We start from the raw sequence: 21,493 nt of genomic DNA, 5'->3' as shown, positions 1-21,493 counted from the left end.
TTTCTCTGGGCATAAAGGCACAAAAAACCATAAAGGGTTAAAGAGCTGTTCTTATGATGATACTACATACATCCTGATATACACTTTAAAGTCCTGTAAATTACACTATAGAAGCATTACCCACATTTGCCAGCAGATGGCGCCCGCACTCCTTTTCCAATGACAGCTTCACTTGTGAATGCTCAGTGTTATCCAATGTAAGGAGGAAAACCTTGCTTTGTTTGCAATCCCACCCTCTCTCTCCTAGTATCTATCTATCTGGCATACACATCCCCAGCCTGTCACTAGCCACATCAGAAGAGGAGCATGGCACTGAGGGGGCCACTTCTTCCTCCACCTATGGGCATCCTGTGCTTTGCCAGTCTTTCCCTGCTGGTGCAGCTGGTCCAGGGCACAGGCTGGGTGAACATGAGGAGTACACGAGATCTACAGGAGGCAGAGAGCAGAGTTGATGGAGATGGGGTTACTGAGGATGCTTCTGCTTCTGCTGGACGCTTTGGGAGGGCTACAAGCAATGATCACATCTCACTGCTCAGCACCTCGTTTGTGCTCAAGGGGGATGCATCTCATAACCAAGCCATGGTGCACTGGACCGGGGAGAACAGCAGCGTGAGTGACTCCTCTTCTAACATTTCTTGTGGATTGCAATTAAGGTTACCTGTCACTTGACACGTTGTCACTCTGGTGCCATGGAATGCTTGCTGCTTGCACCCTGATTATGCCAATGAAAGCTTTAAGTGCCACTGCCATGTCGATAAATGCCCTGGAACATGTCTATGCCCTTCCCTGTTACATGTCTATGTATTGCCAGTGTTAATGCCTTGGTACATGTCTATGCACTGCCCTGATACATGTCTATGCCCTGTCCTGGTATATGTCTATGTATTGCAAGGGTTAAATGACCTGGTACATGTGTATTCCTTGCTGGAGATAAATGCCCTGGTACATGTGTATTCCTGGCTGGAGATAAATGCCCTGTTACATGTCTATGTATTGCAAGAGTTAAATGCCCTGGTACATGTCTATGCACTGCCAGAGATAGACGTCCTGGTACATGTGTATTCCTGGCTGGAGATAAATGCCCTGGTACATGTGTATGCACTACCTGAGTTCAATGCCATGGTATATGTCTAAGTACCAGCTAAGTTAAATTCCCACTTATATGTGCAATGCCAGGGCAAAATGCCCACTCACATATTGCTGTTCTGTATCAGTTTAATGCCCATTTATTATGTATTTCCAATGGCATACCTGCTTTTAACATGTCTATTCATACCCACTCTCTTGTCTACATGTTTATATACTTGCTGAGTTAAATACCCATTACTGGTCTATGAAATATTAGAGTTAAATGCCCATTTACAGTCCTGTGACCAGCCTGAGTAGAATTCCCATTCAAGTCTCTTTTCTCTGCTTAAGTGAAATACCCACTTACATGCCCATGAGTGGAATGCCCATATATAGACATCTTTGCAATACTTTAGTGCCCCCTGGCAAGTTTCTGCCCTGATATAAGCACCACTTCCTTTAGACTTAGATGACATTGATGTTTGTGTTCTTGTAGCTGTGTGCTGTTGGCTACTACCAGTATGTTCCTCTGCCCATCAATCTATGGAGACACTTGTCAGACTTGATGTATGATCACCAGCTTCCAGTTAGGGGAATGCTGATGTGCTGCTGCTGGGCATTCCCTTGGGTGACCATTGTTTTTTAAGCTTTGCTATAAATAATATTATATACAGGCTCCAGTACTAGTTGTTGATACTTCATATTGTTTATTTTATTATTGCACTTACTGTTGTGGATGTTACATTGTTTCTTGTACATGTCATAAATGTTTATCTTATACATGTCATAAATGCATATAAACCAACAGATGATGGATGACCAGAAATAGGTGAATGTGAATGATTGATCTTGTCTGGTCCTGTTCTCTTGTATCCCCTGATCTTGTGTTGAGAAGGGGGAGAGGGGCTCAGTATAACTCTCGCTGTGTAGACCGCCTGAGCCAGGGAATAGATAGCAGGCTGGAGTTTCATCCACTCACTGGCAGGGGTGAGAAATGTTCTAGTCCATTCATTGGTTTTGCTCATGAACGTGTTGCTCTCCAACCTCAGGAGAACTACAAGTGTCAGCAGTCATTGATGACTGGAGATGTGGAATGGAAATACTTATGTATTGCAAGTTGTCTGGTTTGTGATTTTCTTACAATGATTGTTATTTATGTATAATATACTAATATATATATATACTATTTATTTATTTATTTATGAAAAATACAATATTCAATATTAAATTACTGAAAAATGCAGATTTTATTTAGCAAATTTAATTTTTTTTTTTAGATGTGACATTTTTTTGTAAATATGTTTTCTGAGTTTCTCAGTATTTTATTTGGCTAGTGGCATCATACAATGTGAGACCCTCCATTGGGCAACTTTCTAAGCTCCAAAACCAGGAAAGTAGAAAATAGTTAACTCTTGACAGCTTCAGATCTCCTCCTTTGCTGCGCTGTGGCAAGGGTGGGACCTGTGTACCCCCTCAGCTGCAGGGCACTTATCATTACCTGACCTACAGACTGCTCAGTCTAAGGGTATGTTCACACGTTCGATACGCCTGAAATTACGGAGCTGTTTTCAGGAGAAAACAGCTCCTGAATTTCAGACGTAATGGCATGTGCAGGCGTTTTTCGCTGCGTTCATTACGGACGTAATTGGAGCTGTTTTTCTATGGAGTCAATGGTAAACGGCTCCAATTACGTCCCAAGAAGTGACAGGCACTTCTTTGACACGGGCGTCTTTTTAAAAAAATGACCGTCGGCACAGAACATCGTAAGACCCATTCAAATGAATGGGCAGATGTTTGCCAGCGCTTTGGAGCCGTATTTTCGGATGTAATTCGAGGTTAAAACGCCCGAATTACATCCGTAAATTGGGTTTGTGAAACCAGCCTAACCCTGGAGCTAAAACCTCCTAAGGCATAACCCATTGACTACTGGAACATCTACAGGTCATGTTGGGGCGGGGTCTTACAATGAATATATAGAAAATTATTTATAGGACTGTTAGGGTATGTTCACACGCAGTGACCAGAAACGTCTGGAAATACGGCGCTGTTTTCAGGAGAAAACAGCTCCTGATTTTCAGACGTTATTTTAACAACTCACGTTCTTCACTGCATTTTTTACGGCCGTTTTTGGAGCTGTTTTTCAATGGAGTCAATAAAAAACGCATCCAAAAACGTCCCAAGAAGTGTCCTGCACTTCTTTTGACGAGCCGTCATTTTACGCGCCGGATTTTGACATCGACGTGTAAAATAAAGGCTCGTGGGAACAGAACATCGTAATTCCCATTGAAAGCAATGGGCAGATGATTGTAGGCGTATTAGGGGCGTTTTTTCAGGCGTAATTCGAGGCGTAAAATGCCCGAATTATGTATGAAAACACTGCGTGTGAACATACCCTTACTCCTAAATATGACTGGAGATACTTAAGGATTTATATAAACCATACATCATGTGCAAGAATTACATGGAAAGCCTATAAACATGTATATCTACAAGGAAAGCGTGCATTAGTGTAAGGGGCGATCCCAGCAAGAGTTTACAGACTTCCAATAAGCAAGAAAAATAATAATAATACGTGGAAATAATAATAATACTAATAATTTTATTTAGATACAAATAACAAACTATCTGGTACTGAGATCAGAGGCAGAAGACTGAGCAGAGAGAACCAACCAGAGAGACTCCTCACATCGAAAAACAAAATGATAGTAGTATATTTTGTGTTACAACTTTACTTTGGGCTTTCTCTACTGTTAGGGCATGTTCAGACGTGGCAGAAATTTTCCACTGCGGATTTTGCCACAAATTCGTGGCAATTACGCAACGCATATTTGAGGGTTATCCAGATGTGGTGGATTTCGCATTGGACTTGCTGTAGGTTTCAGCCTTTGCATTGCAATGGCTGAAATCGGCAGTGAAAAATCCGCTGCTTCTCCGCAACAGACTGAGCATGCTGCGGAATATAAATTCCGCACTGCAAGCTATTTTCCACATCGCTGTTTTCTGCAATGTCTGCACTACGTAAACTAAAAAGCTGTAAAAACCAAAAGAAAAAAAGTCCGCTGCAAGTCTCACCACGTCTGCGCGTGCTCTTACTGCTAGTTAACTTTCATATACTTTTCTGTGACTTTCCAAATATCCAGAATATATGATAATCAGGTCCTGTGGATGCCACATTAAAGGAATTTTACTGTATACCGGATGACGTAATGATAGAAAAAACAATAATACTATAAATAATAAGAATAATAATACTTATAGCAATAACAGCGCATTATTTATATATATAAAAACAAAAAATAAAAAAATATATATATATATATAATTTTCAAAAAGAGTGTACCGTAATTTATTCAGTTAACGTCAAGAAAAATGCAACGTTTCGGTCCTGCAGTAGGACCTTTTTCGAGCATTGACAAAGGTCCTATTGCAGGACTGAAACGTTGCATTTTTCTTGATGTTGACTGAATAAATGACACTTTTTTATTGCTTACCGGAGTGCTGCAAGATCTCTTTTTGAAAATTGTATTTAGTCCAAGGGATCGGGACTAATTGCTGGGCACCCAGATATATATTTTTCCTGGGGTGAGTGCTGCTACTTTCTTTTTTGTCTATATATATATAGACCAAGTATTGAGGGCATATACTGTACATACTTTTCAGTAGCACAACATTTAGGTATTAAAAATCATTTTTGAAATTGGGTTTATAATATATTCTAGTTTTCTGAGACACAACATTTTGGGTTTTCATTAACTGTTACCATAATCATCAACATTAAAAGATAAACATGCTGTAAATAGATCCCTCTGTGTGTAATGAATCTATAGAATATAGGAGTTTCACTTTTTGAATTGAATTACTGGAGCGGACCGGAAGCTGTCATAGAAGCAACGGAGGCGGCATGTCAACAAAGTGCAGCGCGTCAACAAATAAAGTTTACAGCACTGAAATGACTGAAAAGTTCTAAAAGGTATTTAGGGGGTTTATGTGTGGGAAAATAAAGCAGCCAACAATAAATTAAAATATATATTAGTTCTTGGAAAACCCCTTTAATCCACTATAGGCTAATATAATAATAATAATAATAATAATAATAATAATAATAATAATAATTAATAATAATTAATAATAATAATAACAATAAATAATAATAATAATAATTAATAATAATAATAATAATTAATAATAATAATAAATAATAATAATAAATAATAATAATAATTAATAATAATTAATAATAATAATAATAATAAATAATAATAATAATAATTAATAATAATAATTAATAATAATAATAATAATTAATAATAATAAATAATAATAATAATAATTAATAAATAATAATAATAATGATGCTACAAACTAAACAAATGACATTATATATATATTTGTTATTAGGAGTTTGCTAGGCTTTAGTTCACTATAGGCTACTAATATAATAATAATAATAATAGTAATAATAATAATAATAATAAAATATAATAATGCCACAAACTGTACAAATTACATTATATACTGGCTCTTGATTCTGGGAGTTAACTGTATATTTCTTCTAAGAATCGGTTCCTCGTGCTATAGTCCACTACATACTGCTAGTAAATGAATAATAATAATAATATTTGATGTATTGGTTAATAATTTCCGCAGTCCGCCATGCCGTATATTGTGGTCTTAGAGCAATGAACAATACTTGGAGTTCTGTTTATGAGGTCAGAACAACCTGTAGAAACCTGGTCATTTCTGAAGTACAACTCTCATTATGCTCTGTCCCTGTCCTTATTAATAGTGCTATTAGAGAGCGTCTTTCTCGGTTACTAATTTGCAATCCTATTATGAGTTGGTAACTTTAGTTTCTCGGTCACTGTGGACTTGAATAGTGTTATAGTAACAGGTATAATACATCACGGCTATTCCTATAGAATACATCTTGGGCTGTAACCTCATCAGACGTAGGATCTCTGCCCATGATGTCACAGTTTAGAAGGAAAAGATAATCAATTTTCTAAAATTAGACCAGAGAGCTGTAATCTTGGTCCTGGAAGAATTGCTCACGTGACTCCTTCAATCATTAGCTTTGGGTCAACTTAATTATGGGCCACTTTATTCTACACGGGCTCTGTAGGCCAACAAAAGCGTGACTAGTGCAGTATGTCAAATGGACTGAAACGTCGATTTAGCGAAAGTGCTCCTATCTACATAATGTTTCCTGACTGGTGTGTCTTCATCCTTGCTATTGGGGAGGAGGGGGGTGTAGTGTAAATTTAACCCTGTTTAGGCTGGGAACAAGAAAATAAACATGTTCATTCTATCAAATAATCCCATTATGTAAAGGGCACTGTTGTTATATGTGACTATAAAGAAAAAATTATTACAAGGTTTCGCTCACCGCGTTTCCACCGCGTTTTCTTTCCAAACCACGGTATAAATTTTGGTGGTGCTCGTAGATACGGGAGAAATCTTCTCAGCAGATACAAAAGACAATATTCTGTGCGAAAACGATGTATCCAGCACTCGTTGTAGTAAAACGTTACTTTATTAGGTCATCTTTAAAACACAGCAAATTAAAATAATCCCGGGAGGACGCTTACGCGTTTCAATCCACTAGGGTTCTTAATCATAGCCAGCTATGATTAAGAACCCTAGTGGTTTAAAACGCGTAAGCGTCCTGCCGGGATTATTTTAATTTGCACTGTAGTTATACCCCGGCTAGTAAACAAATATATGTATATGTTTCTTGACTCTGTGATGGCTTCAGTAAATATAAACATACAATGATGTTGTCTGGTAACCGAAGGAGACGTCCATGTCCCTGGACAAAGGGGATAGGGTGTACATTGTTATTTGTCTATATATCTATTTACTCCCTGCTGCACGTGTATCCTCTGCTACTTCTGTGTGTATCTTGTATTGCACTAGAATTTAATGTACCAAATGACAAACTTAGCTCTGCTTTTTGTATGTGTGTATATGTGTATGTGTGTGTGTGTCTCTCTGTATATACCCATTATGTAGGTGACAGGACTCAGAGTTAACTTCTGATATACATTAATCCCCTATTTTTGACAAATAAGTGGGGGACCTCCTTTTTCTACTTTGCTATACGATTTATATGAAAGTCCTTCATCCTTTAAAATAAATAAATAAATAAATAAATAAATAAAACATCTTCTGTGTCATCTGCGGTGTGTATTATGAGGTTCTGTAGCATCTGAGGTGTGTATTATGAGGTTCTGCAGCATCTGAGGTGTGTATTATGAGGTTCTGCAGCATCTGCGGTGTGTATTATGAGGTTCTGTAGCATATGAGGTGTGTATTATGAGGTTCTGCAGCATATGAGGTGTGTATTATGAGGTTCTGCAGCATCTGAGGTGTGTATTATGAGGTTCTGTAGCATCTGAGGTGTGTATTATGAGGTTCTGCAGCATCTGCGGTGTGTATTATGAGGTTCTGTAGCATCTGAGGTGTGTATTATGAGGTTCTGCAGCATCTGTGGTGTGTATTATGAGCTTCTGCAGCATCTGAGGTGTGTATTATGAGGTTCTGCAGCATCTGCGGTGTGTATTATGAGGTTCTGTAGCATATGAGGTGTGTATTATGAGGTTCTGCAGCATATGAGGTGTGTATTATGAGGTTCTGCAGCATCTGAGGTGTGTATTATGAGGTTCTGTAGCATCTGAGGTGTGTATTATGAGGTTCTGCAGCATCTGAGGTGTGTATTATGAGGTTCTGCAGCATCTGCGGTGTGTATTATGAGGTTCTGTAGCATATGAGGTGTGTATTATGAGGCTCTGCAGCATCTGAGGTGTGTATTATGAGGTTCTGTAGCATCTGAGGTGTGTATTATGAGGTTCTGCAGCATCTGCGGTGTGTATTATGAGGTTCTGTAGCATATGAGGTGTGTATTATGAGGTTCTGCAGCATATGAGGTGTGTATTATGAGGTTCTGCAGCATCTGTGGTGTGTATTATGAGCTTCTGCAGCATCTGAGGTGTGTATTATGAGGTTCTGCAGCATCTGCGGTGTGTATTACGAGGTTCTGTAGCATATGAGGTGTGTATTATGAGGTTCTGCAGCATCTGCGGTGTGTATTATGAGGTTCTGCAGCATATGAGGTGTGTATTATGAGGTTTTGTAGCATCTGAGGTGTGTATTATGAGGTTCTGCAGCATCTGTGGTGTGTATTATGAGGTTCTGCAGCATCTGAGGTGTGTATTATGAGGTTCTGCAGCATCTGTGGTGTGTATTATGAGCTTCTGCAGCATCTTAGGTGTGTATTATGAGGTTCTGCAGCATCTGCGGTGTGTATTATGAAGTTCTGCAGCATCTGAGGTGTGTATTATGACATTCTGCAGCATCTGAGGTGTATTATGAGGTTCTGCAGCATCTGAGGTGTGTATTATGAGGTTCTGCATCATCTGAGGTGTGTATTATGAGGTTCTGTAGCATCTGAGGTGTGTATTATGAGGTTCTGCAGCATCTGCGGTGTGTATTATGAGGTTCTGTAGCATATGAGGTGTGTATTATGAGGTTCTGCAGCATATGAGGTGTGTATTATGAGGTTCTGCAGCATCTGTGGTGTGTATTATGAGCTTCTGCAGCATCTGAGGTGTGTATTATGAGGTTCTGCAGCATCTGCGGTGTGTATTATGAGGTTCTGTAGCATATGAGGTGTATTATGAGGTTCTGCAGCATATGAGGTGTGTATTATGAGGTTTTTTAGTATCTGAGGTGTGTATTATGAGGTTCTGCAGCATCTGTGGTCTGTATTATGAGGTTCTGCAGCATCTGAGGTGTGTATTATGAGGTTCTGCAGCATCTGTGGTGTGTATTATGAGCTTCTGCAGCATCTGAGGTGTGTATTATGAGGTTCTGCAGCATCTGCGGTGTGTATTATGAGGTTCTGCAGCATCTAAGGTGTGTATTATGAGGTTCTATAGCATCTGAGATGTGTATTATGAGGTTCTGCAGCATCTGAGATGTGTATTATGAGGTTCTGCAGCATCTGAGGTGTGTATTATGAGGTTCTGCAGCATCTGAGGTGTGTATTATGAGGTTCTGCAGCATCTGAGGTGTGTATTATGAGGTTCTGCAGCATCTGTTGTGTGTATTATGAGCTTCTGCAGCATCTGAGGTGTGTATTATGAGGTTCTGCAGCATCTGCGGTGTGTATTATGAAGTTCTGCAGCATCTGAGGTGTGTATTATGACATTCTGCAGCATCTGAGGTGTATTATGGTGTTCTGCAGCATCTGAGGTGTGTATTATGAGGTTCTGCAGCATCTGAGGTGTGTATTATGAGGTTCTGCAGCATCTGAGGTGTGTATTATAAGGTTCTGCAGCATCTGAGGTGTGTATTATGACATTCTGCAGCATCTGAGGTGTATTATGAGGTTCTGCAGCATCTGTGGTGTGTATTATGAGGTTCTGCAGCATCTGAGGTGTGTATTATGAGGTTCTGCAGCATCTGCGGTGTGTATTATGAGGTTCTGCAGCATCTGAGGTGTGTATTATGAGGTTCTGCAGCATCTGCGGTGTGTATTATGAGGTTCTGTAGCATCTGAGGTGTGTATTATGAGGTTCTGCAGCATCTAAGGTGTGTATTATGAGGTTCTGTAGCATCTGAGGTGTGTATTATAAGGTTCTGCAGCATCTGAGGTGTGTATTATGACATTCTGCAGCATCTGAGGTGTGTATTATGAGGTTCTGAAGCATCTGAGGTGTGTATCATGATGTGCTGCAGCATCTGAGGTGTGTATTATGAGATTCTGCAGCATATGAGGTGTGTATTATGATGTTCTGTAGCATCTGATATGTGTATTATGATGTGATGCAGCATCTGAGATGTGTATTATGAGGTTCTGCAGCATCTGATGTGTGTATTATGATGCTCTGCAGCAGCTGAGGTGTGTATTATGAGGTTCTGTAGCATCTGAGATGTGTATTATGATGTGCTGCATCATCTGAGGTGTGTATTATGAGGTTCTGTAGCATCTGAGGTGTGTATTATGAGGTTCTGCAGCATCTGCGGTGTGTATTATGAGGTTCTGTAGCATCTGAGGTGTGTATTATGAGGTTCTGCAGCATCTAAGGTGTGTATTATGAGGTTCTGTAGCATCTGAGGTGTGTATTATAAGGTTCTGCAGCATCTGAGGTGTGTATTATGACATTCTGCAGCATCTGAGGTGTGTATTATGAGGTTCTGAAGCATCTGAGGTGTGTATCATGATGTGCTGCAGCATCTGAGGTGTGTATTATGAGATTCTGCAGCATATGAGGTGTGTATTATGATGTTCTGTAGCATCTGAGGTGTGTATTATGATGTGATGCAGCATCTGAGGTGTGTATTATGAGGTTCTGCAGCATCTGATGTGTGTATTATGATGTGATGCAGCATCTGAGGTGTGTATTATGAGGTTCTGCAGCATCTGATGTGTGTATTATGATGCTCTGCAGCAGCTGAGGTGTGTATTATGAGGTTCTGTAGCATCTGAGGTGTGTATTATGAGGTTCTGTAGCATCTGAGATGTGTATTATGATGTGCTGCAGCATCTGAGGTGTGTATTATGAGGTTCTGTAGCATCTGAGGTGTGTATTATGAGGTTCTGCAGCATCTGAGGTGTGTATTATGATGTGCTGCAGCATCTGAGGTGTGTATTATGATGTGATGCAGCATCTGATGTGTGTATTATGATGTGATGCAGCATCTGATGTGTGTATTATGAGGTTCTGCAGCATCTAAGGTCTGTGTCATGATGTGCTGCAGCATCTGAGGTGTGTATTATGAGGTTCTGCAGCATCTGAGTTGTGTATTATGAGGTTCTGTAGCATCTGAGGTGTGTATTATGAGGTTCTGCAGCACCTGAGGTGTGTATTATGAGGTTCTGTAGCATCTGAAGTGTGTATTATGAGGTTCTGTAGCATCTGAGGTGTGTATTATGAGGTTCTGTAGCATCTGAGGTGTATTATGAGGTTCTTCAGAATCATGATATGCAGCTGGGTCAAAGACTACTATTGCGGGAAGAGATAAGCGGTGCCTTAATCGTCAGCTTCTGACTATGTAAAAGAAAAATGTAATTGCCTTGCATTATGTATGTGTGTATTGTATGCTACTCATTTTAATTATTCTCCTGAACAACCCCTTTAATAAGATTTAGCCACTGTATAATAGGATGTGCCCTTGAGGTTTATACCAATATACTGTACTATATTTCCACAATATAAACTGTGCTCATGAGATCGTATGGCTCTCATATCTATCGATCGATCGATCTATCTATCTATCTATCTATCTATCTATCTATCTATCTATCTATCTATCTATCTATCTATCTATCTATCTATCTATCTATCTATCTATCTATCTATCTATCTATCTATCTATCCCATATCTATCTATCTATCTATCTATCTTATATTATATATATGCATCTTGCAGAACTTTTCATTATACAATGATACAAAATAGTTCTCTTCCAGAATAAAGAAATCTGTCTCTCTAGTGCCACTTATAGGTGACCGCCCTGTAAGTCAATGTACCACCAATTATAAAGTCTTGAAAAATTACTCCGGTTAAAAGCCAAACAAAAGAAACCCATCTGTAGACAGAACTGTTTTGGAGTCAATGCTCCTCATCAGTACAGAGTAGGGTAGGTAGTTGACAGTTGGCTGAGTGAGATGCCTTTGAAGGAGCTTTTGGTAGGTTGATTCTTCTTCTGGAGATCCAGGGTAGGGAATTCTAAGGGCAATGCTTGGAAAATAGTTTGCAAATTAGCTCTTCTACACAAGGAAAAACTGGTTTCTCTAGTGCCACCTATACTTTTCCCAGGGAGCATTGCCCCTCAGATTCCCTACCAGCTGGATATCTGCAAGGATGATCAGTACCTTCCAAGAGCATTATACAAATTTATACACTACCGTTCAAAAGTTTGGGGTTACCCAGACAATTTTGTGTTTTCCATGAAAACTCACACTTATATTTATCAAATGAGTTGCAAAATGACTAGAAAATATAGTCAAGACATTGACAAGGTTAGAAATAATGATTTTTATTTGAAATAATAATTTTCTCCTTCAAACTTTGCTTTTGTTAAAGAATGCTCCATTTGCAGCAATTACAGCATTGCAGACCTTTGGCATTCTAGCTGTTAATTTGCTAAGGTAATCGGGAGAAATTTCACCCCATGCTTCCAGAAGCCCCTCCCACAAGTTGGATTGGCTTGATGGGCACTTCTTGCGTACCATACGGTCAAGCTGCTCCCACAACAGCTCTATGGGGTTGAGATCTGGTGACTGCGCTGGCCACTCCATTACAGATAGAATACCAGCTGCCTGCTTCTTCCCTAAATAGTTCTTGCATAATTTGGAGGTGTGCTTTGGGTCATTGTCCTGTTGTAGGATGAAATTGGCTCCAATCAAGCGCTGTCCACAAGGTATGGCATGGCGTTGCAAAATGGAGTGATAGCCTTCCTTATTCAAAATCCCCTTTACCTTGTACAAATCTCCCACTTTACCAGCACCAAAGCAACCCCAGACCATCACATTACCTCCACCATGCTTGACAGATGGCGTCAGGCACTCTTCCAGCATCTTTTCAGTTGTTCTGCGTCTCACAAATGTTCTTCTGTGTGATCCAAACACCTCAAACTTCGATTTGTCTGTCCATAACACTTTTTTCCAATCTTGCTCTGTCCAATGTCTGTGTGCTTTTGCCCATATTAAACTTTTCCTTGTATTAGCCAGTCTCAGATATGGCTTTTTCTTTGCATCCCGGAGTCGCCTCTTCACTGTAGACATTGACACTGGCGTTTTGCGGGTACTATTTAATGAAGCTGCCAGTTGAGGACCTGTGAGGCGTCTATTTCTCAAACTAGAGACTCTAATGTACTTGTCTTGTTGCTCAGTTGTGCAGCGGGCCCTCCCACTTCTCTTTCTACTCTGGTTAGAGCCTGTGTGTGCTGTCCTTTGAAGGGAGTAGTACACACCGTTGTAGGAAATCTTCAGTTTCTTGGCAATTTCTCGCATGGAATAGCCTTTATTTCTAAGAACAAGAATAGACTGTCGAGTTTCACATGAAAGCTCTATTTTTCTAGCCATTTTGAGAGTTTAATCGAACCCACAAATGTAATGCTCCAGATTCTCAACTAGCTCAAAGGAAGGTCAGTTTTATAGCTCCTCTAAACAGCAAAACTGTTTACAGCAGTGCTAACATAATTGCACAAGGGTTTTCAAGTGTTTTCTAATCATCCATTAGCCTTCTAACACAGTTAGCAAACACAATGTACCATTAGAACACTGGAGTGATGGTTGCTGGAAATGGGCCTCTATACACCTATGTAGATATTGCATTAAAAACCAGACGTTTGCAGCTAGAATAGTCATTTAGCACATGAACAATGTATAGAGTGTATTTCTGATTAATTTAATGTTATCTTCATTGAAAAAAACTGTGCTTTTCTTTCAAAAATATGGAAATTTCTAAGTGACCATAAACTTTTGAACGGTCGTGTATAAAAATGCAAAACCCCTTGAATCGCTGTGGGGGACTGAATGCATAAGATATATACAGAATGCACTGGTTATGCACTTTTATTTAGGTTTAAGATTGAATATATCTAGAAAAGGGAATCCGTCTTTTGATTGTATGTGAGTCAAAGAGCAATTATTAAGATAAGGAACTGGTGTCAGCAGGGAGCGCTGCTCCATGACCCTAAGATGGTTCACTGCTGTATTTAGTCTCTTTGTGTAAGTGTATCAAGCAATTATTTCCACATTATGTGGAATCGTGTGGACCTCTATCCGTCTACATTACATGTAAGGCTGTGGTTACATGTACGGATTGACACTATGATCACAGTGGAGAGGTCTTCTTATAGATATCATCACTTTCTGTATATGGACAAACCAGTCAAAACCAAAAATAATTACCATCATATCATGTAAACATTACAGGCACATAAAAAAATCTTATGGGGAGTAGCAGGGTAAATTTTATTTAAAAAATAAACCACTCGGATGTCTGTCTGGTTGGGGCGCATATCTTTACATGCAATCCTTATCAAGTTATTAATTCAAACAGCCTGTGGCATTTCATGTTGCCCAGCAACCGTTAGACTTCTTGTTTGGGTGACTACTATTTAAGTACATGTAGTTACATGCATTAACGTAGTGTTATGAAGTTCTATCTGCTCTACAATATACTGCCTCTCCTTGCAACACAGGCTTGTATAGGTCTCCCCTACTGAGGGAACTGAAACTCAGCTTTAATATTTAAGTACTGTAAAAGTCTTCAACAACTAGGATGCAGGGTTGGACCGGCCCACCAGAATACCAGAAGATCCTCCGATGGGCTCAGGCTCTGACACAAAAAATGGGACCCAAAGAGCCAGCAGAAAACAACCCTGTTTGGAGTTGACATTGGAGCCAATCATTTGCCACTAAGGGCTGCTTTTTATGAGTTGATTAACATATAACCTATTAGACCTTATTGATGATATTTTCTTGTGCGTACAATCATAACAACAACGTTTACGATGCAATTAAAAGTGGATGTGCACATGTTTCGCACAGATGTGGGGGCCCATAAAATTACCCCGGTCTGACGTTGGGGCTTATATTATAAGAAACCCAAGTCTGACGTTGACTGTGGGGGAAATCTGGCAGCAAGTGTTCAATATCCCTACAGCACCACCACAGGAAAAACAAAGTATTACACAGTTCTCATTATAATTAATGGGCTGTCCATGTAAGGTACTGACATGTCCGGTCCTCCAGAGTAAAAGATGCTCTATGTAGCTGCTCTTTTCTCTGACTAAAAGTTGAACAGGGGATTCCCCCTTTATTCATTTTTGAATAGAATATTTAAAGTGTAATTAACTTTTCAGATGACTTTTGATAAAAAGCTGTCATATGTGTGTGCTAACACTATTTCTGCCCATTATTTGATTTGTATACTGCATTTTTTTTTAGCAGTTTTCCCCTCTGCAGGCTTTATTGCTAATTCTTAGTTTTCTCTGAGCTAGTGGACAGAGCCTAATGGCTATCATGTCTCCGATACACTGCAAACAAAGAAGAGGAAAATCCTGCTCTCCTCTCTTTGCCATATATATGAAAGCTGCAGCAGCAAGGAGGAGATAATACAGCAGTAATAAACAGTGTAGCTGAGAATCCAGCACTGGGGTGACATACAACACCTACCAGAAAGCTGGAGCACATCTGTCTCTGTCTTTCACACTCTGCTCCCCCCTTGTCTCTACATAGACTTCTATTGGCAGGCACTGAATAGACACACCCACACTTTCTGCAGTCTGTCTGTAACTATGGATAAATTTCGCCTGACAACAGGGGGTGGACAAAAGATTACAGGATTGAAAACCCCTAGTGGCAGTAACTTCGCACAGAATTTGCATGGATAAAACAACAACATTTTAACAGTAAATAAATTACTAAGTTGATCTATATTAGGTATACCATTAGATTAGCATAAGTTGTTTGAAAAGTTAGTTTTTCACACAGACAGCAGAGGGCCCGCATGCAAGTACAGTATATGGGCCACCTGGTCTCCAACAGCTCATCATGCAGCACCACTTATGTCTAACAATCCCCCAATAATTTGGAGTCGTTGTCCTTAGTTTAGTCCCTTACATGCAATCTAATTGACAGTAGGAAGCTACGTTCACAGTGGCAGTCGACCCTCCTACCTACTGGACCCTTGTGCAGCTGCATAGGTTGTATATATCATATGTCCACCCCCGCTTAACACCTTTAAGGAATAATCACACTGAAATGTTACTATTCTAATGTAGTGTTTTATATTATTATTATCATGTGTTCCTCTTTTGATGTGATATAATGTATCCATCTCTTAGTTGTTGGAGTCCAGGACCTTGAAGGTCAGTGATCCGGTGTTGGCCTTGATTAATGAGACAGCAGTCGTGTAATGCTCCTCATAGTGATCCTTTGTCCGCTCACTCAAGGCGGTGCAATCATCATTAGAATTGTTCATAGTGTCGTTCGTGTCTCGTACATCTTTGTCAGTAGCAAAAAAAAGGATTGACCTGCTGCTGTACTTACGTGTTCACTCAGCGACTACATTATGAGGGCAACCTTGTTTCTTTATCCCTGCACACATTTACACGGTTGACTTCCTTTATGTGCTTATTAACAGCTGTCTGAATATTTCTCTTCCTATTATAATATACACGTATAATACACCACGAGTATCTGCACGGATCGGCATTCTTGGGTGGTAGTGAGGGAAATGTGTCATTTTTCGTAGACTAATAAATGGATGACATAGGATACAAAGTTTGCTACAGATCTAAGAAAGGGAGGGGCTTTGTAATTTTGCTAAGGACCCTCCCAATTTTGTGTACGCCCCTGCTTATTTTTTTTCCCACCACTGCAATGCTTCTAGGGGAAAATAGCTCCATAATACTTTTCATCATTTTTTTTCTGTCAGATTTGTACGGGTGAAATTGGAAGCATACGGAGGTACAGTACAGGCCCCATGCACTTATATGGTATCTCTAATATGGCTCCGTAAAAAACAGAGCTGTAATATGGCCATGGAAGTTATGCCAAACCCTGGTAATGGATGTTCCATCAGTCCTAACAGATATGGGACCTGTGCTAAACTTTTCTCAGCTGTGACTAATAAAACAACACGATTGTAGCATTTAACCATCTATCGGACAAGTGCAGCGATACAGATGAGCGATATTTACAACAGTGTCCTAACTATCGCAAATATCTTGTAGTGTATGTGTCTTTGGAAACCAGCATCCTGATAGTGAAAAATATTGGATCAGGGGAAAGTTGTCTAATCTTTGGCCGGCCTAAGGCTGGGTTCACACGACCTATTTTCAGACGTAAACTAGGCATATTATGCCTCGTTTTACGCCTGAAAATAGGGCTACAATACGTCGGCAAACATCTGCCCATTCATTTGAATGGGTTTGCCGACGTACTGTGCAGACGACCTGTCATTTACGCGTCGTCGTTTGACAGCTGTCAAACGACGACGCGTAAAAATACAGCCTCGTCAAAAGAAGTGCAGGGCACTTCTTTCAGACGTAATTTGAGCCGTTCTTCATTGAACTCAATGAAGCACAGCTCAAAATTTACGGCTGTCAGAGACGCCTCGCAAAATGCGAGGAGGAGGAATTATGGCTGAAACGAGGCAGCTGTTTTCTCCTGAAAACAGTCTGTCATTTCAGACGTAAAAGCCTGCTACCTTGTGCACATACCCTAAGTATAAAACCATAGCAGTTGTCAGCCTAAGGGTATGTGCACACGATAGCAGGCATTTACGTGTGAAAAGACAGACTGTTTTCAAGAGAAAACAGGTGCCTCGTTTCACACGTAAATGCTCCTCCTCGCATTTTGCGAGGCTTCTCTGACAGCCGTAAATTCAGAGCTGCTCTTCATTGAGTTCAATGAAGAACGGCTCAAATTACGTCTGAAAGAAGTGTCCTGCATATAATGTATATAAGTGTCCTGCACTTCTTTTGATGAGGCTGTATTTTTACGCGTCGTCGTTTGACAGCTGTCAAACGACGACGCGTAAATGACAGGTCGTCTGCACAGTACGTCGGCAAACCCATTCAAATGAATGGGCAGATGTTTGCCGACGTATTGTAGCCCTATTTTCAGACGTAAAACGAGGCATAATACGCCTCGTTTACGCCTGAAAATAGGTCGTGTGAACCCAGCCTTAGGTGACCATCGTCAACATTTTGGCCAGTTGGAAATAGCACCACCCAGTGCTGCAGACAGGTTCTGGGTGAAGTTCCCCCATCCTTAATATATGATTAAATATCCGTTAACATTTGCACCCATGAAAAGTCCCAGTTAATGCACAGAAGATGGTGGGGCCCACCGCGACTGCCGCCACCCCTGCCGTTCCCACTGCCCCCGCCATGACCACCACTCCCGCTGCCCCTGCCATGACCCCCGCTCCCACACCACAATACTCTAGCAGACCTGCCGCACGCTAGGCACGTCTGCTAGAGCAGACCTCTGATGCTGCCCGCCAAAGAGGAGCAGAAGAAGCCTGCGTGTGAGAAGAGGGTAAGCAAGTACCCTTCCCCAATAATGGATGCATACAGGGATGATAGGGTTTGTATACAGGGATAAATGCTGATTTATACAGGGATGATGGGAGTTAATGCAGGAATGATGGCTGGACTACCCATCATCCCTGCATATAACCTCCATCATCCTCATGATCTCTGTATATACAAGCCAGGCTGGTATTTACAGGGATGATGGGGGTTATAAACATGGATGATGGGGGTTATAAGCATGGATGATGGAGGTTATATACAGGGATGATGACTGGTATATACAGGGATGATGGTGATTACATACAGGGATAATGGCTGGTATATATATATAGAGATGATGGGTTTGTATACAGGGATGATGGGGGTTATATACAAGGATGATGGCTGGTCCAGACATGATCACTGTATATAACCACCATCATCCCTGTTTATACCAGCCATCAGCCCCGTATATATCCCCATCATCCCAGTATATACCAGCCATCATCCCTGCATTAACCCACATCATCCCTGTGTATACCAGCCATCGTCCCTGTATATAACCCTCATCATCCCTGTATATACCAGCCATCATCCCTGTTTATAACCCCCATCTTACCTGTATATACAAGCCAGGATGTACAGAGATGATCGGGGTTATATACAGGGATGATGGGGGTTATATAAAGGTATGATGGCTGGTATACACAGGGATGATGGGGGTTAATGCAGGGATGATGGCTGGACTACCCATCATCCAAATATATAACAACCATCATCCCTATATATACCAGCCAGGCTGGTATTTACAGGGATGATGGGGGTTATAAACAAGGATGATGGCTGGTACATAGAGGGATGATGGGGGTTATATATGGAGATGATCGGGGTTATATACAGGGATGATAGAGGCCATATACAGGGATGATTGGGGTAAATACGGAGATTATGGCTGGTATTTATTAGAATGCGCCTCTTCAGTTGTAAACATGCGTTGGGGGGTAAGCCCACACAGATATGTTTTGCTCCCCCTGTGCTAAACCCCTAGCTGTGCCTCTAATCTATATCTGTCTGTCTGTCTATCTGTCTGTCTATCTATCTTATCTATGTTTTTCAGACTACTGAGGGCAAATCTGCTTTTCTTGATATGGGAGCATGGGATTTAATACCATTCCATAACTACAGTAGATATATTTGCCATTCAGATGTCTGAAAAAGCTGAGTGACAACTTCTGGAGTAAAATGGGACTGTAGGGAGAACTGTGATTGGCAGGGTATCTGCTCAATAGATCCTTCTCATTAAGAAAGATGATTATCAGTCCCATTTGGCTATTGATGTCTTGTTGAATAATCCCCCTGGCTTCAATCCAATATATAAAGTGAATACTGGTACCTGTGCTCCAGGAAAATGATTTCAGCCAATAAAAGTCACTTAAATCTGCGGTAGAACAGGTATCTGTTACCCACATTAATTCTGGAGCTTAGGAAAATAAACATCCCGGGTTAAAGGTCTCCAGCACTAAAAATACAGAGGGTCCTGGGAAAAATGTGGAAACATGGGAAGCACTTGAATTTAGCCTAAACCTGTGATGTAATTATAGGAATTATAATGGTTTCCGGCCGTGGTTAACCAGTAAAAAAAAAAAATCACTTCTCACTAACCTTAATAAGATCTTCCGGGTCCTGTGTATGGGTTAATAGCCTGCATGTGTGCTGAATTACTGTAACTAAGGGTATGTTCACACGGCGAGTTTAAATGGTGGTTTATTGCCTCAATTTCACGGTAATAGAAAAAAATGTGAATTGACTGCACCGTGTGACTTTATCCTTATAGGGGATTCCAATAAAGGGGGGGGGGGTGAATAATTAATCTTCACATTTTATCAGTGACATGGGAAAGCTGGGTGATAATATTTTGGCTGGTCTGGCAATTTCCACAGGGATTGTTGTACATCATTCCCAGACTTATTAGCAAGTCCGTCATATCACTGCTAGCGAGGTTTGACATTCGGGAATGTAGGAAAGCTGTGTGACAACCCCTGTGGGAGTGGGAAAAGTCTTGTTTGGTTGTCTACTAAGGCTGCCTGTGTACCTGGCAGTAGTGTGCCACGTGACCAAGAGCCACGAATGAAAATGGCATGCGGTTTTACTGTGGTTTAGGCTGGATGCCCACATGTTGTTTTACTGCAGTCCCCCCCCCCCGCATCTTTGTGTATTTTCCTTCCCGCCTTTTAAAAGCCATACATTTTTTACTTTTCTGTCAAATATATGAGGGCTTTTTTTTTGCACGACCAGTTGTAGGTTTTTAAATAACACCATTTATTGCACCATATAATGTATTGGGAATCTTTTAAAAATTATTTTGTGGGGTGGAATGGAAATAACAGTTCAATTCCTCTATTGTTTTTTAGGTTTTGTTTTTACGACGTTCACTAAACAGTAAAAACTGCATGTCAACTTTATTCTGCAGGTCATTATGATTTAGGCAATTCCAAATTTATATAATTTTTTTTGTTTTACTACTTTTACGAAAAAAAAACAATTTGTTAAATGTTAAAAAAAAAACAAAATGGGTTGTTTTGTTTGCCATATTCCGAGCCATAACTTTTTTTAAATTATTTTTTCGATGGAGCAGTGTGAGAGCTTCTTTTGTTGCGGGGTGAGCCGTCGTTTTTATTTATGCCATTTTAGCACACATGTGAGTTTTTGATCTTTTTTTTCTCCATTTTTTTGGGGAGGTAAAGTGACCTAAAAACAGCAATTCTGGCGGTTTTTATTTTTTTACGCCGTTCACCCTGCAGGTCAAATAATTTTATATTGTAATAGTTTAGACTTTCATGGGTGCTGCAATAACAATTATTTTTGTTTATTCCTTTTTTTACACTACTTTAGGGGATAATATAATATACTTTTATTTGTATATTATTAAAAACTTTATATATTTAATTTGTATAATTTGTTATCAGGGTTTATTAGGAGCATCAAAATGAAAGACCTGGGGGACTTCATTAGATCTCCCACAATTTAAATCTAATGGCGGGAGATGCAGCTGGCAGATCGGGCATTGCTTTTGCCCAGGAACTCCCCAGGGGAGACTTCGGGCATTGTATGGTTGCCTGCGATTTCCCTGCTGCGTCTCTCCATTGGAACTAAACATCTTGAGGGAGCAGGGCCTCATGTATGGGGCAGTACGGTGGCCCACGTGGTTCCTATAGCTCTGTATTACGGAGTATTGCTGTATAATACCTCCTTAATACAGCATGCAACGACCACAGTATCATTTCTATGTGGAATTCTATTGGAGCCATATGATGGATCTGTGCAACACAAATTTGTAATACAGATTTTAGACTGCGGCATCCATGACCTATAGAAGTGATCAAT

General features: G+C 40.3%; 1 protein-coding gene across 2 annotated transcripts in view; it reads left to right on the top strand.

The window, feature by feature from the left end:
- Positions 1 to 234: 234 nt before the first annotated feature.
- The window catches only part of SORCS2 (sortilin related VPS10 domain containing receptor 2), an 862,853-nt gene continuing 841,594 nt past the window's right edge, over positions 235 to 21,493 (top strand). For both annotated transcript variants that reach the window (XM_075857659.1, XM_075857651.1), the window contains exon 1: positions 235 to 609. In XM_075857659.1, the coding sequence (XP_075713774.1) occupies positions 307 to 609 (303 nt within the window). In that variant the 5' untranslated portion in view covers positions 235 to 306. The remainder of the gene's footprint in view (positions 610 to 21,493) is intronic.

This window comes from Rhinoderma darwinii, chromosome 1 (assembly GCF_050947455.1).
Source record: "Rhinoderma darwinii isolate aRhiDar2 chromosome 1, aRhiDar2.hap1, whole genome shotgun sequence".
In the NCBI taxonomy this organism is placed as follows: Eukaryota; Metazoa; Chordata; class Amphibia; order Anura; family Rhinodermatidae; genus Rhinoderma; species Rhinoderma darwinii.
Note: the sequence above shows the minus strand (reverse complement) of the source record. Positions and strands in the feature narration are given on the sequence as shown.